The sequence below is a fragment of the Hirsutella rhossiliensis genome (assembly GCF_020360975.1).
Source record: "Hirsutella rhossiliensis strain HR02 chromosome Unknown scaffold00002, whole genome shotgun sequence".
NCBI lineage: Eukaryota > Fungi > Ascomycota > Sordariomycetes > Hypocreales > Ophiocordycipitaceae > Hirsutella > Hirsutella rhossiliensis.
Genome location: NW_025408668.1, coordinates 2,472,917 through 2,490,229, shown reverse-complemented (window position 1 = coordinate 2,490,229; position 17,313 = coordinate 2,472,917). Strand labels below are relative to the sequence as shown.

Genomic DNA, 17,313 nt, shown 5'->3' with positions numbered 1-17,313 from the left:
AGCATGATCCGGATGGTTCTCAACTTAAAGGGCCGAGAAAGAAACCTAACACTCGTCCACCTTGGACGAATCATGGGTAACAATGACCTCGATGCACCTCTGCTAATAGCCCGGATGGCTACAACATCATAACCGTCAACGATGGCAAACGGATTCCCAAAGGCCGGCCTAGGGACACAATAAAGTCTTTATGCCGGCCTTGTCGTTTACATGCATGGGGGGATAATCTTGCGGAACGGAATATGTTTATACTTTTAGTAGCCTATTTAAGTGTAACGGGGTATGTAGAAGCTGGTGCGCAGGTGCAATCTGTTATAGTGACAACAAGCTATAAAGACTATAGGATGTACTGCCCCCTACGTGGCGAATAATCGTATATGCGTGCGGCCTGTCCCTGCCTGCACGTAACGATGAGGGTTTAGGCCTGTTGACTTAAACTAATAAAGTTATTGTCGGGAGGTCTGTACTGCAGTAACGCAATGGGTTGTATTCAAGATGTCTTGCTAGGAAGGGAGGAAAGGGAATGAGGGGGCACACTACGTGCCCTTTATACACGGATCCCCGAGGTCCATACACGTGACGCTAAGGGTCACGTGTGCGTGTGCGCACCTCCCTTACAATCCTACTATAGCTATATGCTACATTCCCACACTGGCAAATCTTCTTTATCGCTGCAATCGCAGCAGTAGCAGCAGGTGCGGGAGCGTAGCAGCAACCGCAAGGGTGCGAAAAGAGTGACGGTTCGAGCGGCAGCTAGCGGGGAGGGCGTTCGACTGATCCTTCTATCCTAATCGTAAGGCTATTCGTATCGACGAGGCGTTCGAGGGCGCGGTTAGGCGATGCCTTTGTCATAGCATCTGCTGGGTTGTCTGCGCCGTTAATCCAGCGGATTTCGTGATCTCACGCCTTTCGTAGGATTGACGTAGGCCATGATATCTATCATCAATCGCTTCTCCTTCGTTGTGCCTAGCTTAACGAGGCACTCGTAGAGGAAAAAGAGTCGGTGCAAACGATTAGGGATAGGGGAAGATTGAGGCGGTCTGTGATCTTCCGTATCGTCGTTGCTAGTGATATCCCAATATCGAATCCGTTGACCATGCCGTAGATCTCTGATGCTAGCACGCTTCGGGTGACCCTCTTACACTTCGTTGAGCTCCAATGGAGGACATTGCCCTTGATCCCGAATTGGTCTTTGGTACGTGCGGTCTCGGTCTCATTGACTAGGCAATGACGAAGCCTAGCTGTGACGATAGGTCCTTATTGTTCGCAAAGGAACCGTCGGTAAAGACGATAAGCTTGGCATTGGCGAGGTCAATAGGGATATACGTTAGGCCTCGCTGCTGGTGGTCTTTCTGCCATTGAAGCCGCTTGTTGAGGGTCGTGCAATCCTCTTCCGTAGGGGTTTGGACCTGGGCAGCAATAGAGATGTCGAATGAGGCCTCTGGTTGACAGATTGAAGCCACATACGCGCCACGGGCACGCTGTTCCACGTACTGTTGGGCTCGATCGTATGCCTTGATGTCGATGGGTTCGATCTTGGCTGCTTGACCCTTTGTTGAAGCAGTAGAGCGTTGTGGAAAGTGGTGTCTTGGAGGGTTATCTTTGCACCGTTGAAGTCAATGCTAGTACCCGGGTCATCGTTGTCTTCGGCTTTGCCCGAAATTGTGCCTTTACGAGTTCCGCTTCCTCTAGCGCGGAAAAACGTTGTGTGCCAAGCATAAGGGTATCGTCAGTCTGCATTCCCACAATCCCAAAGTTATCAGGTCCCTTATTCGTAATTAGGAAGCATAGGTCGTAGGTTGATGTGGACATGTCGAGGTTATCGACATGATGCCCGTGATAGGTTCGAAACCAATGGACTCCGGCCTCCGCAATTCCGTATAGGGGCTTAATAACGCGAATGATTGTTCCTTCCGGGTATCTTCCTTCTAATTCGGCGGGAAGATGCGTGAGAATGGTGCGGAATAGTTCGGTCTGCGCCTGGGGATACGCTTGTGTGATGTCACGAAGAGAGAGGGTCATGCCGTGAGAAAGGAGGTCTGGGGAGATAGCAGAAATAAGCCGTTGACTGACGCGTTGAATTGTCGGGGATTGCGTCAATAGGGTGGTTTTCTCTTGGTCGTTGTGCCCTTGGACCACGAGCCTTGACTTTCGTATGGTTTGGTTTCTTTGCCTTTAACCTCGCGGACCATGCGGGAGCGGAAGATATGATGGTTCCCGTGCTTTGCTTCATTGTAGCGTTCGAAGCTAAACACCTCGTACCAATAGATCATCGATCTCCGTGCTATCGGATTCCTCAAGGGGTGCCTGGCGTTGTGATAATGCCTTCGTCCCGTAGCTTGATGGCTAGTTGGTAGGCATCTTCTTCCTTCTTGACTAGGAACTTCGTCTTTGGCTTATTCTTCGAACCAGGGGCGCCTCGCTTGCGCGGCGCCGGGGATTAGGAGCAGGAACAGGGGCAGGGGCAGGGGCAGAAACAGGAACAGAATCGCTCGCAGGATCAGAAACAGGAATGTCAGAATCATCCGCAGCAGCAGCAGCGGGGCAGGGATCGTCGTCTCGTCGCGGAAATAAGGCTGCACAAGGGTGGAACGGAAGGTCTGGGGTCCGTTGATAGTATCAATTGTGACATTGGAGCCATCAATTGCACTAATCTTAAAGGGCCTTGCCAGCCGAGCTTTTCTCTCCACACTCGGACCTCGCTTTGCAGTGGGAGCGATAGTATAACGCCTGTTGATGATGGTCCGTTCTTTGTGTGTAAGGCGCCCTGCACTTGCCGCTCTGCTGAGAGCTGACGAAGCATTTTCATCGCCTTCTGGGCTGCGGCAGCCCTTTTCAGGGTCGTAGCAGAAGGGGGCGAATCTAACGCCATTCGAGGGTAGGCGCCAAAGACTAGGAGCGTAGGGACAATGCCATTTGGCCCTGCTGTGTCGTTGATGGCTTTGATAGCCATTTGAAGGATCGATTCGGGGGATGTGAAGGTCCCGATTTCTGCGTGGAGGATCTCAAACGCACGGCGGAGAGGGGCATGATATCTTTCAACCTTTCCAACGGACCAATGTGCTTCCACAGGACTTGCTTGCAGGTTATCCCCATAAGCTTTGCCTCGTTACGGAACTCTAGGGAGGCAAAATTGGTCCCTGCGTCGTGCTTGATAGTATCAGGGGGTCCGAGATATGTGTCTATCCAGAGGGCTCGGAGGGCTTCCCACGTATCCTTTGCTGACATCGATAGGAGGAACCTGGCTGCTTGGAACGCTGTTGCTGTATCTACCACGTGCAAGACGGGGCGTTGAGGGGTTCCAAGGTAGAGCACATCAGCGACGATTTCGTAGTTGAATTCCTGGTCATCCTTTAGGTGAATTTGAAGCGTCTTGGAGCTTGAGAGTGCATTTGACAGTGATGACAGAATCTCGAGATGTTCTCTAGGATATCTATCGTCACATCGTTGTGGCCAGCTTGCCGTAGGAGGTTGTGAAGTCTTGGGACCGCTGGGTGCCCGAATCGACGATGAAGAGTGCGGATCTCGCTCTCCGTGAGGAATGCGATAGCGGCCTCGTTGGTCTTAGGTAGGAGGAACCAAGGATGTCCCCATTTGCGGATAACCGAGGGTTGTTCGTCCGACAATAGTGTCTGTAAGGTTGTTGAAATAGATGCCTAGGCGATCCATATCAGCGAGAGAGAGGAGGAAGGGAGTAGGGGTCTTGAGGATATGGAATGTGATCCTTCCGAGAGGTGTTTTAAGGGCGATAGAGCCGAGGGATAGAATGGCTTCGCCGTTGCCGAATTTGATAGAAGCTTGGCCTGCTGTAGTCTTATCGAGCGTTATAGCAGGGTCTGCTCGTTGTAGAGCGATGCATTGGTCGTAGCCAGCTGTGGAAACCTTCGCGGCGCCTGTGTCAATTATGATGCCCTGGAATCGGAGTCTTGAGTAGCGCTCCTCTATCATGAATTGGGAAGCAGGTGTAGCGTTGTTTTGAGAGGTGCTATACACGTCTTCCCCTGTGATCAGATGGTTGAAGGCTTGCTGGCAGAGCATTTGGCTTGTGTGCCACTGTTCTGGGTTGTTGCAGTGATCGGAATGGTCCGGTATGGTATGGTATGACCTCTATACCATACCATACCACCTGCTGATATCCTTACCGGTATGGCTTACCGGTAATACCAGTAATACCGCCAAGACCGCTCAGAATGAGGCGGGTTGCAAAAATAGGGAAATGTATTGGCTACTAGCTGTCAACTTGATCGCTTATTCGCTTTCATTCTCGCTATCCCCGCTATCTTCGCTATCCTCAGCCCGAGGCTTCCCATACCAGGCACGTAGACACTCACAAGCCTCTATGATATCTGCCTTAAGCCTACCTCGACGATCAACTATACCAAGCTTTGCGCTACTAAACAGCCGTTCGCACTCATCTGACATTGGGGAAACCGCAAATAGATCCAGAGCGAAGCGGGCGAGGTCTCTTTGCGAGTCATAACGGATAGCCAATAGGCGATGGCCTCATCGCAACCTGCCTCCTCGTCATGCAGCCGGTCGGTCGAAATATACTGCTCATACAGATCGGTGGCAGCAGCCGGGCCGTCTATGCGAATGCGCTTATGTTCCTCTGCCGATCGAATGCTGGGTCTGGATCCTTGTCCTTCCTGACTGGAGGTGGTAGCGCCTCAACAGGGTACTTTCCTTATACTCTGTCTCCCAGAGCTGCTTCACCGCCAGCTGTGCGCTTTCATACCACTTCTGTCTTCCTTCGTCGCCCTGAAGAACCCATTCTTGCCTGAACCATGCCCACTTTCGATACGGATTGAGTACTTGAGCTGCGTAATACGCTGGCGGAAGATCAGTATCTTCAGGAAATCGATGTTGCCAATTCCGTTGTCGGTTGCTGTAATACTCCTCGCACTTTGACCACGCAGCATCTGCACAACCTTGGAGATACCTCCACGTGAAGTTGTCGTCGTCGTCTTCCTCGTGAATGTCATGGTAGTGATCCTTCGTCTCGTTGATCTCGCGGAGAAGACAGTCCAAAGTCGAAAACCAGTCAGCGAGGGATGTCTTGTTTCCTTCAGCAAGCATAGTTGCCGCGAAGAAGTCTTTTAGTGCGAGCTCGATCTTTCAAGCTCGAACCAGTGCTGTCCATCTAGTTTGAAGTTCGAAATCCCTTGAGACCCTCTCCTGGTACATGACGAGCTGAGAAGATTTCCAAACGTTCTCGAACATTTAACGCTCGTGTGATCGAATGAAACCACGAATTCCAGCGTGTGGAGTTGTTCTGATAAGCTCGAGCCCATCGAATTCGGAGAGATGGCCGCCGATAATAATTGCTGCAAACTCCTCCCGCCTTTGAGGAGTAAGCCGGATGTACCGCACAAGGTTATGGAGCCGGCCTAAACATCCAAACTTCTTCCACAGCTCCTCTACCTTCACGTAATCTCCGCGCTGGTGGTGCTTTTCAAGCTTCGCCAAATGCTTCTCACAATTTCGACCCATGAGAAACGCCTGGCAGCAGAGGTTGACAATGTGACCCAAGCAGCGCAGTCGGCGATGGCGACGCTGTTGCGGCTTCATCCATGGGCAGAGCTCCTTGAGTATAAACTCAACAGCGGTATCATTGGATGAAGCATTGTCCAGCATGAAGTATCCAATCTGATCTCCGCCAATGTCATATTCCGTCAATAATTCGAGAACGGTCGACCCAAGATTCTCGCCACTGTGCTCGCCATGAACGCGTCGCATGCCCAGGACGGTACTTCGTCGCTTGCCGGTGGCGTCAATCCACATGGCGACGACACCCAGGATTGCGTACGGGTTTGGCGAGGTCCAGAGGTCGAAGGAGATGGAGATTCTACTCCGCGACCGCTGGAGGTCCTCTTTCAGCTGTTGCTTCTTCGACAGGAACGCATCCATAACCCAACCTCGAATTGTTTTCGCAGCCTTTGGGAGGTGATTAAGTAGAGCAGGGTTCAGAAAGAAGAGTAGCTCGGAAGTACTGGTTCTCCAACTGGAAGAAAGCAATATGGCAGTACACAACCCAACGAATCAAAAGCTCTTTGAACCTCTCAACGGTATCTTTCCAGAAAAAATTGCTACTAGCAGCTGCGCTTTTCTGTTGCTCCAATACAGACGCCCGTGTCGCACCGCGTTTCTCACGCCGCTTTGTGGATCAATCTGGTGCCTCTGTTCGAGATGATTTCACCCCACGTGCCATTGATCACAAATAACTCTTGCTTATACTTTCCGATCGCACATTCGTGACAGTAGTATACCTCTTTCTTGTCACTGTCTCGGATGTAATGAAGACCGTACTTCCACACATGCGACGAGCCGAGACGAGCTGCCTTCTTCGTCGTCTTCGCGCGACGCAGGTACGTGACATGGTCTTGTACGAATTCGTCCGGAGGCTCAGGATAACGGACAGAATTAGACGATGGCGTCGTAGCGGAAAAGTGTGGCGCGGGACACGATGCAGGAGATCTGGAGCGGATTGATGCTGAACTTGTCGTAAACGAAGATGGCGAGGTTGGCGCTGGAGATTCCATGATCATGACATACACCAATTAAGGTATGGTGGCTTTCGATCATTCGATCTTGGTCCATCGTCCAACTAGCCTAACGTAAAAATTTTCGGGCTCCAACATCACGGAAGTAATTCGATTGAAAGGATCATTTAAGCTTTTCCTGTCCCTCCGACGACGCGATTGACAAGTCTGGCCAGTGATACGTTAGGTCATGCTCCGTCCTACATGGAAGAACTCATAAAACTGGGTGCAATGAGAAGTACTTTCTAATACGCACTAACACTCGCCTTACCTTCGGGCCTTCCTGGGATAGCTACCCGGCAGCAAAGACGAAAAGCATCCGTTCGGTGCCGGATCGACCTGACCAAGGTAGCCAGGTCGATATTGTGAGGATGATGGTATTCATGATTGAATGGAGTAGATAAACTGGCAGAAAACTGGTCAATAAGCCCTACAGATGACACTGGAATCATCGCCGCTCGGATTCTGCCTGGTCATTCTCCGCAGTGAGCCTCTTACCTGAGCTTATTTTTAGCGTTACTGGTATGATTCGGTATACCGGTAATACCATGGTATCAAGTTTTTGTCAAACCATACCAGGTCTTGGCGGTATTTACCATACCAATACCAACTCATACCGGACCATTCCGATCACTGGGTTGTTGTCATTATCTTCATTGTCGTCCTCGTCCCAGGGGTCGTTAGCATCATCGTGGGCATCCATCTCGTGACCTTCAAAGTCAAGAACGTAGGCTGTAAGGTCCTGGGAGGGTAATCCTATGAAGTGACAGTGGGCGACGTATTGGTCTCGGGATCTTTGACGTTCCTCGGCAGTGTGCTTTGTAGACCAACATCCTTCCTTATTGCAGACGAAGCACTTCTTATTCCACGGGTGGTTGTGGCCGTAACGGCCTTGTGGGCGGTTAAAGCGTTGACTATTGAAGATTCCCGTGGAGCGTTGTAGCTGCCTCGTTGAGCGTTGCTCTATACCTTCTATACCCCTTCTGACCAAATCTTCCGCGATTGTTGTTGTATCTTCGATCGAGATAGTAGTGGTCATTGGGATCCATATGATCAGATGGTTCCTCGAGGTCTTGATGGTATTGAGGGCCTCCTTGAAGATAACGAGGCGCTATTCCGCGTGCAAGATGGGTCTCAACGGAAGAGCGAAGATCTGCAAAAGGGCTCGATTCCTTCGGCGGGCTTGAATAAAGCGTATTCAAGTTCAGGAACACCGCGGCATGCATTAATAAGCGTTGTACGCAGTGGAACGTTTCCTGCATACGCGTTGCCAAGAGCTCGTTGGCATAACTGTAGCTTATCAAGGAGTAGCTGAAGAACCTCGTGTAGGGATTTCGTAGCATTATCGGCACGGAGCTTGTTAAAGGAAATAGTCGTCCATTCAGTATAGTAGTGAACGTGGTTAACTTCCGTATCGAAATGTTGCTTGATGCTATCGTATGCCTTGCGGAACGTTGAGGTCCAGTTAACGTGGTCAATGTAGTACGTTTGGGCTCGGCCAGTAAGGATTCGAGGGAAAAGAGCGTGGAATTGGTCCGGCTTGACCTGAATGTTATAACAGATACTCATAAAGATGCGTAGCTTATCATCGAGAAGGTCATAGGGTTCCCCCGTATAGTTCTTCTCTTTGTCCCAGATCTTGGTGAATTTCTGTTGTGTGTCGGCATCGACGATGTCGTTCGGGATGTCGGCCGGGGGAAGCGTTGTGTACGCTTCGAGGGATGTGGGAGAAGAGGGTTCTGCTAGAACGATGCTCTGTTGCTGGAACTGATAGCTTGTAGGATGTATTGTTCGTTGGGGAAGCGTAGCAGTCGTTGTGGGCGGTTCCGCAATTGTCGTAGCGGGAGGAGCAGGGAGCGTCGGAATAGGGGCTAACGGCGTGGATGGCTCCGCCGTGTTGGAGGGGGAGGGTTCTGCGTTAGTCGTCTCTCTTTTCTTGTATAGGCCTCCGTTCCTTTATCGAATTGGGTTACCATGAATTCGTTGTCGGGCCAGGCTGGTGGGTTATCGATCGTCTGTAGGAAGACGAGCTGTGGGATGATGTGGTCACCCTTTTCTCCTGTATAGATACCACGTCTCTTTAAAAGGTAACGTAGCTCCTTCGAAATTCCTTTGGCATCTTTCTCCACGTTGCCTCGGTCCACTGTTGGAAGTGATCCTGGAAGAATTCAAGGATATTAGTGCCATGAAGGTGTACGTTCTCCTCGCATTCTGACATAAATCGTGCGGTATATGTCATAACAGCTATTCTATCTTCCTCTTGTGGCGTGATCTCATCCTCCCATCGGGTCGGATCGATATCCTGATATTGGGTCTTTGGGATCGTGAGATTTTGGACCAATTCCTTACTTGGTCGAGGAAGGCGTCGTTCCTCGTAGAGGCGGGGTTCGGGGTTGGGGTCGTGCTTGTCATTGTGAGGGTTGTCACGTAGTTGTCGAATCGTGAGGGCTGTCACGTAGTTGTCGAATCGGCGTTGTGGACGCACTTACACTTAATGTAACCGTTAAGTGAAGTTGGAAGGATCTATCAATGGCCTACCGGGAGCTAGTTGGTTGCCGGGTCCGGGTAATCGTAGAGTCCTTGATCTTAGCATAGAAACCTCCTCTAGGTCCAACCAGGGCAATATCGCTAGGAATATGGTAGTTGGGCTTTCGAAGGTTGCGTTCTATCTCTTCTTCCTTGCCAATCTGTGATCGACCAAATCGATCACTGATCAGTGTCGGGAGGTCTGTACTGCAGTAACGCAATGGGTTGTATTCAAGATGTCTTGCTAGGAAGGGAGGAAAGGGAATGAGGGGGCACACTACGTGCCCTTTATACACGGATCCCCGAGGTCCATACACGTGACGCTAAGGGTCACGTGTGCGTGTGTGCGCACCTCCCTTACAATCCTACTATAGCTATATGCTACATTCCCACAGTTATGGACTTTTATGCTGCTATTATAAACACTTTAATAGGCTTTATGCTTAATTGCTATACTGCCCTTATTTAATAGTTAAAGTTAAGAGTATATAAGTAAGCCTACTAACCTTAATAGCAAATATATATAAAGTTATTTTAAAATCGGGCGATTTTATTACCTTCCTATATAATAGCATATATTTATAGAACTACGCAATTAGGTAATAAAGGAGGCTTAAAAGTATTAATTAAAGAGGGTATTAACTATATAGAAAGAGCGTATATACTATATCTCGGGTTATTATTATGCACTCTTTTCCCCTTTTTTCTACCACTAAGTGCCCTAGCAGATTGCAATATATTTGAGCTGAAGGTCAGGCCATTCAACCCCTGAGGGTGGCCCTAATACGGGGAGTACCCTGGTGGAATCTCCAGTAAGGTCGTTCTAGGCCACGGTTCAATAGTATCTAACCATATTATATCCAGCAGAGTCTGCGCCCATATCTCAGATGCAAAAAATATAAATGTAAATTATTCCCAGCCGCTTGCCTCTGGTCATGAGATATCCAGCACCTAGGATTAACAACTCATTTTGGCAACAATGAAGAGCCTCATCCTTGCCGGCCTTTTTATTGCGTCTTGCGTTTTTAACGCTCGCGCCGATGCTACTTCTGACTCAGTTTTACCTCCCTGCTCCAATTTCAAGTGTGCATGCGAGAAGATCGATTGTTTTCCTGAGTTTTATAAAAAATTTGAGGAAGGCTTACAATCATTTTGCACAACTTGGCTCGAAACTAAACCCGCAAAGAGAGTCAAGGATTTCGACATTGGCTCCCGTCTCACCCCCGGCTTCATCTTCACTCCGGGGTGCCGCGGTGCACACAGTACATTAGCTCATGCGATGGACTTTGTTTGCCACTGCATTGACGTTTTCAATCCTACTGCGACCCCGGCGCCTACTCCAGCCTCATCTCGCCAAGGCCAGACAGACGTCCAGGTGGAGGTACAGAAAGAAATTATCCCCGCGTTTAGGCAGCTTGCCTATATTATCCTTGATCCCGCCTTGCAGCCTAATTCATCCGACCCCGTTTTGCGAATATTCAAACGTATACGACATCTATGGAAGACGGCCAGTTTCGCCAAAAAAGGTCTCGAGTGCCTCGATAGAATGACGGGAGATGGGTTGAGTGACGCCAAAGACGACTTAAATAAGATCGCCATCATCGCTTATAGTCAGCTCGACAGGTTTAGATTACCATCGTTTACTTCACATTTCAATCATCGTAAAATATATGGGGAGACATTTACAGATATCTTAACCGGAATTAGTTACCTTATAATTCAAAATCCGACAATAGATACCGCGTTATCTAAGGAAACAACGAAAATATGCAACTTCGAGGGAGGGAGGATTTCAGACGTGTTGGCTGATATAGTAAAAGAGCTGGAAGAGAAAAAAGCTTCAAAGGATAATCGGGCTACCCAGAAGTTAATGAGTGAGGTTCTAAATAAGTTTGAGGAGGAAATGTTTGGGCCGACGGAGAAGTCACTTTTAGACGCCCTATTCGGATTATTGGATTTGAACTATAAATTGGCACTACCTCATGTCGGATAGCGACGAGTGAAAGAGTACTAGATGGTCTCGCAATCAAACGATCCCTGTCCCTGATCTTTACGGACGGGGGAAGGGAGCAAATAACTTTACTTATACATTACAATCGGTAAATTCGAGGGCTTTAACTTCATTACGGCGCTGAATGTATCCGACACAGTTGTCTAGTCTACGAGAATAGAACAACGCGCCGTGACTGCATTCATGGCCCAGGGCCAGATCCGGTGAATACAAGGCCTTGGGTAAAACCATACACTGACTACAGCATCCACCGACTAGGCCGAGATTCCATTCCTGGAATATGAATTGCAGAAGCAAAGAGTATAACAGCAAGGGCGACAATAAAAGAAAGGTTAGGCCACAGGTTGGAAGCATCGCATTGGACTTCTGTGAAGTATCTAAAGGTCAGGGAATTTGGCCTGGGAAATCACTCTGCTATATCTTTTGGCCGTTACTGAATAGTAGGCTGGCCTGGCTAATAAGTAGACGTAAAGTTGGGGTAGTATGGCTGGTCAAGGCGCAGCGCCGATGCCGCATAATTAGGTACGCGTATTCCCCACGCCTATATAGCAGACTCTTTAACGTATATATCGTATATATCGTAAAGTAAAGCTATTCGCGCTTACGGGCGCCGAGGCAGGTATAGGCTGCTTTGTCTATATATTTAGGCTTAAGGCTTAAAGATGCGTTATTTCGTCAATTAAGCCCTGCCCGCCCGGCTGCCTGCCTGCCTGCCTGCTTACGTCCTTAAAGGCGTTCGTCGGCATATAAATCTCGCTATGCCTCTTCCTTGTCTTGGACGGCCTTTTCCACCTTATCCCACTATATATCTTCCTCTAGCGACGGCTGCTATAAGGGCATCGCGACGATGATTTCATCTTGTATGTGCTATGCCCTTGTGGGCTCGTCGGCCTTGTCAGGCTCGGGGGCCCTAGCAAGCTCATCGTCAGAGACTAGCGTGCGGCGTATAGCTCGTTGATACGCTCGTGGCATGCATGTGTCCAGCTCGTATGCATCGCTCCGTTGTTGAAGGTATCGCAACCCCTCTCCTGTCACTGCAGCGCAGTCCTCTTGACAGTTGACGGGGCCGGGGGCGCTGCTACTGATACCTCGCTGAGTTCGATGCTTTCCACGATCTCGTGCGCCGAAGGCTCTCGTCCTGTGCTGTGTGCTCGCGGGGAACGCGCGCACTTAATTATGCGGTATCGACGGTGCGCCTTAACCAACCACACTATTCCACTTTTTTGTGTCAAGGACTCAATACCTTCAAACGTCATAGACAGTTTAGATTTTAGACACTGCCCTAGACTCTAGTGCACCGGATTCATCAGGAGAGGTCGCAGACGATGCATTGTTTGCGGTCGACCACATTGGCCATGAAGGCATCGGTTGGAATCGTGTTTCGGGCCGCTCCATTAGCATGCGTCGAAAAAGGCCGCGAACGAGCTGGGTACTGGAGCTTGTGTCACACAACGAGGCGCACGAGGAGCATGGATGACTGAGCGGCGATGGGGCAGAAGATCTCCTGTGGATCGGGCAACGAAAGGCTCTTTGATTCTCCATCTAAGTAATAGTTTGAAGCTGGCTTATGCTTGTGACGTTAGGTTAAGTGACGGTATTGCCACTCAGGCAGCTTGGATGACGATATCACCTGGAGGGTTCGAATCTATCACTAACATGACATTACGAACTACCTGCCTTCTGTTAGGCAGCAGTGAATGAGCGCCCTGATCTTGACAAATGGGCTACTCTTGACACCGCACCTCAGCCTGAGCAACAGGCGCGCAGGAGGACGTCACGATTTTCGAACGCATATAAACTAGGTGGCAAGTTCTCTTGCTACTATCTTGCAGAGGAACCATGGTTTTCTGACACTATATGGCCATGGTATGACGGGCTATCCCAATCGAAATCATGCAAGCCTCGAGAAATGCGCGCTCAAAGGCCGGCCCTATCGCCTGGAACACCCACTCCTTGTCCGAGGACAAGTCCCTCGAGAGGATGGAGCTCCGTCTGCCCAGCTGTGGGCCGTCTAGTGTGCCCTTGGGGACAGGCGGACCTAATGACGTAGGGGGACGAGGTGCCGATTCCAGGAGTATTTCGAGGGCCATATCCGAGTCGATCTCGGCAATGACCTGCGCAACCTCGGGAATCGTGACGGAGATGCTCTCTGCAGCGCTCAAGAGGGCTAAACCTCCAGCAGCCGTCCCGCCGGCGGCCGCGCTTCCGGCGGCCACGCCTCCGGCACCTCCGATCGCGGCACTCGTCGCGAAAGCCGCGGCAGTGAGGGTACTGATTCCTGCAGCGGCACCGATGAAAGCATCTCGTGCCCAGGCTCCGTTGTTCGAGCTACTCTTCAGCCTCTCGGCACTGTCAACGGCCTTCTGTCTTGCTGCCTGGCGCTCCTCTTCCTCTTTCTGTTTGATCTTCCTGGCCTCCTCCTCTTTCTGCTTTCTCTCACTGGCCCCCTTCTCTCCCTGCTCTTGCTCTCCCGCAGTCTCTTTCCCTTCGGGCGTTGGCTCGGCTCCAGAGACTTCGAGTAACGCTTTTTCCATATCGCTGACGGTAGCCTTGGCCTCGTCGACGGCACCTTGAAAGATGGTATACTCGTCCTTAGCGATGGCCGCCTCGTCTGTTATAGCAGTGTCCAATGACGCGACTGGTTTTCGGTTCATGGAAGTAAAAGCTTCTTCCAGTTTGGCCCAGACAGCTCGAGGGTTCTCTACCAAGACTTTTATGTGCTCTGGATCCTCTCCACCATCCAAGTGATCTAGAATCGCGTACACTTTATCATAGGCTGTTTTGAGACCCGCCGCTTCGGCCTCGGCTGTCTGGAGCAGTTTCTTGCTCTCCTGTATGGCCTGCTGGCCTTCGGCAATGGCGGAAGCCTTTTCGGCGGCGACTTTTACCTTTGCTGTAGTTTCGGTCACTATTCTCTTTTGTGACTCGATGGCCTTGGTCAGTTTCAGCTTGCGGAATTCAGCGTCGATCTTGCGCGTGTCGGCGTATTGCTTATACGCCGAGTCAAACTCTTCATAGTCAACCCACGTGCTCCGTCGGTGGAGATGACCAACTCCCTCGGCGCATATCTTTGCCGTAGCGAGCCTCTCTCCTATCGCTTCCGCCGCTCCAGGCGAATCCGACTTGAGATATTGGCCAGCCTCGATGGCCGCCTTAGTTGCCTTGTCCACTAAAAACTTGACCCTTTCTTGGAGCGTCTCCTTTGTGTACTCCTTGGTGCCTTTTATTTCCTCCCAGTTGAAAGCAATGCCGAATGGTACGAGTTGACCCGGTTCCCCGGCGAGTATGGCCAGTTTGCTCTCGGTTTCGATAGGAACCCCATTTTCGTCCTGGGTAATCATGTCGTTTGGTATCAGCATTTGCTCAATGCCATTCTCGGCCGCCTCTACTTTCCCCATTCTCAGAGTGCGAGCCAGATCCACTCCTTGATCCGTAATATAGGACTCCAGCTGCTGCATGGTAACCTGGACTTGTCTCTCCTGCAAGAGATCCCCTTTGTCCACTGCCTTAACCCAGTATTCTTTCGGTACCCACACCTTGGAGACCGCTTTAAAGGCGTCTTTACTTGCAGTGATTTCGACAGTACTAGATTCCTTGTGAGAAACATCGCGACAGGAGCAGGAGAGGGGTGTCGACAAACGTATCCGTCCCGTCGTCACGTTCAAAAACATATGGAGTGTTTGAAACATAGACTCCTTTTCCGAGGTGCGCCGCCGCCGAGTTACGGCTGCGAATAAGAGTACCCGTTTTCTCAATAAGAGCTTTTTCTTCCTGCTTGTCGTTAGCTGGTAGCTTGATGAGGTAATGCTATGGTCAAAGGAGGCATGCCTTTCCAATTGATCTATATCCGATAGTCATGCGGCTGGCATCTTCCGCCGGAGGGTTGGCAGCGACCGAGAGCCCGGCCTCATAGCTTATAAGGCTAATAAGCAAAGCGGCAGTTGGGAAAATCATGCTAGAGGCATTGAAGGATAATGAAAGTGAGAGAGCGATAGAATGAAATAAGCGAGAGGGCTATCAGAGGAAGCAAATGATAGAGCTGTCTGATAAAACTAGAGTAAATAGCGGGACATACTCCTCTCATAGAGGGCCAGTAATGGCGGCTGTATTTGTAGCACAAAGTACGTGTGCCGTCTACAGCTGTGAGGTATTTTGAAAACTTGGCAGGGGTTGGGACGAGTCGGTGAGAAGGTCAGCCAAGTCACAATATTAATGCAATTACCTCCCTTTCTCCTAGCTGCAGGACGCATAAATGGCAAGACTTATGATCCGTCTTTCATAAGAATAATGGAGACTTATATGGAACTACTTCGTAGGTAGGTGGAGTTACCGTAGAAACTCCAGAGATTGAGACGCGCCAAGCGATCGACAACGCCGTGGGGAGGGCCCAATAAGATCAGACTTTAAGGGACAAATTGTGCTAAAATCCACTTATGGATGGGGCCCCCCACCGATTAGTGCGTCTGAATCCATTGAGTTTCTTGCAACCTCCGTGGGGCTTGAGGTGTAACGAGTCAGGCAGGGGGTATAAAAGCCGAACCCCGACCAGTTTCAGTCGGACTTTAAAGCCGTCCTTGTAGCCTGTATAGGGAATTTCCTCCGGGCGTATGACAAGGCCACCACCCTGCTGATTCGATCTTCTACTTTGAAGCACGTTTGTCTCCACAACCTTGAACCAACGGCCTATGGAGACCCCTTCCAGAGAAAGTAATCATTCCTTGGCTTCTGAGCCTGAATAGCCGCAAGATCTAGTCCGACGTGCACGCCTTGGCCGCCGCTAGAGTGCCACCCTGTCCTAGCCTCACGCTGCGGGGAAATAGTGCTTGCTGGTAAGCTCGTCGACCAGGTTCTTCCCTGCAGAGACGCGGTTCCTCGAGGCCTGGTTCTGCATGTCGTCTCGCAGGACGGCATATCCTCCAGCATCGATCGGCTACGTGGTTGAGCCGACTGAATTCCCATGTGGGCTGACTGCACCTCGTAGCCTTACGCAAGATCAGCTTTCTAACCGTGGTGAAAGCGGGGCTGCGGTCGGCTTGTCTCCTGGGTTTCAAGCCATATGGTTTAATGCACAGCATAATCCATCATCTCCGTACCCTTGGATGTGTTATATGTACTGTAGTCTGTACATCACGCACTAGGTAATTCGGTCATCGGACCTCGCTGGCATATGCTCCGCCTCGTATGACCCAGACAGCATGATGCGTACTGGCACAGCCAAGATAATTCATGCAGGCATTGTCAAAGCTAGATAAAAAAGGCATGATGAGATTGAACTAAATCCTTCAAGATAGCCACTTCGTTAGTTACTTCGGACGTATCTGCAACAAAGAGTGGGAGAAGCCTAAACATCCTTTGGTAGCAATGTTCTCACAATCGTCTTTCGTTTTCGGAGTATCACAACTGGTCACTCAGTTGGAAATCATGGCTGCCGTGTCGGTCGTCCTTCCGCTCGCGGCTTCGGCCAGCGCCGTGGATGTCAGCCTTCTACAGGTATGGCGAGAGAGGCAGCTCCCCTTGCACAACTCGCAGCGCAAAGATGCTAAAATACACACAGTCCAGGCAAGCGTGGCAAGGTCCCCAGTGGTACAGGCCCGGCGTTAAGTGTTTCGAACGCGTCGAGTCCTGCCTGGGATCCATTGCGTGGTGCACTATACCCGAGTACTACAAGGACATCGACAAGTACGATAGTCAGAAGGCTTGCTTTGACGACCGGATCAAAAAGACGGAGTGGCAATACATCAATACCGATTGCCTGGCGCACAAAGAAACCTGTGACGGAACCGATGTTCTCTGTTCTAGGGTGGAGGATTCCACATTTCGCGGCTTATGCTACGCAGCCCGGGTGAATGGGAAATGGCTCCAGAAATATTCTCCGGGCTGCCTTGCTGCCGGAAGAAACGACGATGAGCGCTGTTCGGGAACTCTAGAGTTTTGCAAGGCCGACATAAGAGTCAAGTCGTACGGCTCGCCTGAAGCCTGCCTGGCTCACCGAGAAGAGGCCCCCAAAGACAGCAAGAGGGAAAATTTTCTTATTAAAGACTTTCTCAAGTGCTTCGGAGATCCAACCGAGGAGTGCGAAGGCACGGAGAATTTCTGCGCCCGGCTGACAGATTCTGCAAAAGTACAAGCGTGCGTCGAATCGCGCGAGAGGCCTCCCTTCTATGACGACAACTCTCCGGAGTGCAACACCTTGAAGCAGAAAGGGGGGCTTTCTGAAGCCTGTGTCGGTACAAAGGC

The 17,313-nt window shown here is 50.5% G+C and overlaps 3 protein-coding genes across 3 annotated transcripts; all 3 read right to left on the bottom strand.

Moving 5' to 3' along the window:
* Positions 1–1,220: 1,220 nt before the first annotated feature.
* HRG_01858 (polyprotein) lies at positions 1,221–2,022 on the bottom strand (the record flags this gene model as incomplete). The annotated part of the gene is made up of 3 exons (XM_044860329.1): positions 1,221–1,441; positions 1,468–1,668; positions 1,704–2,022. 3 exons carry the CDS (start codon positions 2,020–2,022, stop codon positions 1,221–1,223), a joined length of 741 nt encoding a protein of 246 aa, XP_044723962.1.
* Positions 2,023–2,396: 374 nt separating this feature from the next.
* On the bottom strand, positions 2,397–5,907 carry HRG_01857 (restless-like transposase; the record flags this gene model as incomplete). Its single annotated transcript, XM_044860328.1, has 12 exons — positions 2,397–2,600; positions 2,699–2,702; positions 2,778–2,940; positions 3,016–3,043; positions 3,106–3,216; positions 3,274–3,379; positions 3,444–3,490; positions 3,580–4,001; positions 4,412–4,609; positions 4,680–4,829; positions 4,895–4,939; positions 5,478–5,907. 12 exons carry the CDS (start codon positions 5,905–5,907, stop codon positions 2,397–2,399), a joined length of 1,908 nt encoding a protein of 635 aa, XP_044723961.1.
* Positions 5,908–12,929: 7,022 nt separating this feature from the next.
* On the bottom strand, positions 12,930–14,474 carry HRG_01856 (uncharacterized protein; the record flags this gene model as incomplete). The annotated part of the gene is made up of 1 exon (XM_044860327.1): positions 12,930–14,474. One exon carries the CDS (start codon positions 14,472–14,474, stop codon positions 12,930–12,932), a length of 1,545 nt encoding a protein of 514 aa, XP_044723960.1.
* Between the last annotated feature and the right edge of the window lie 2,839 nt (positions 14,475–17,313).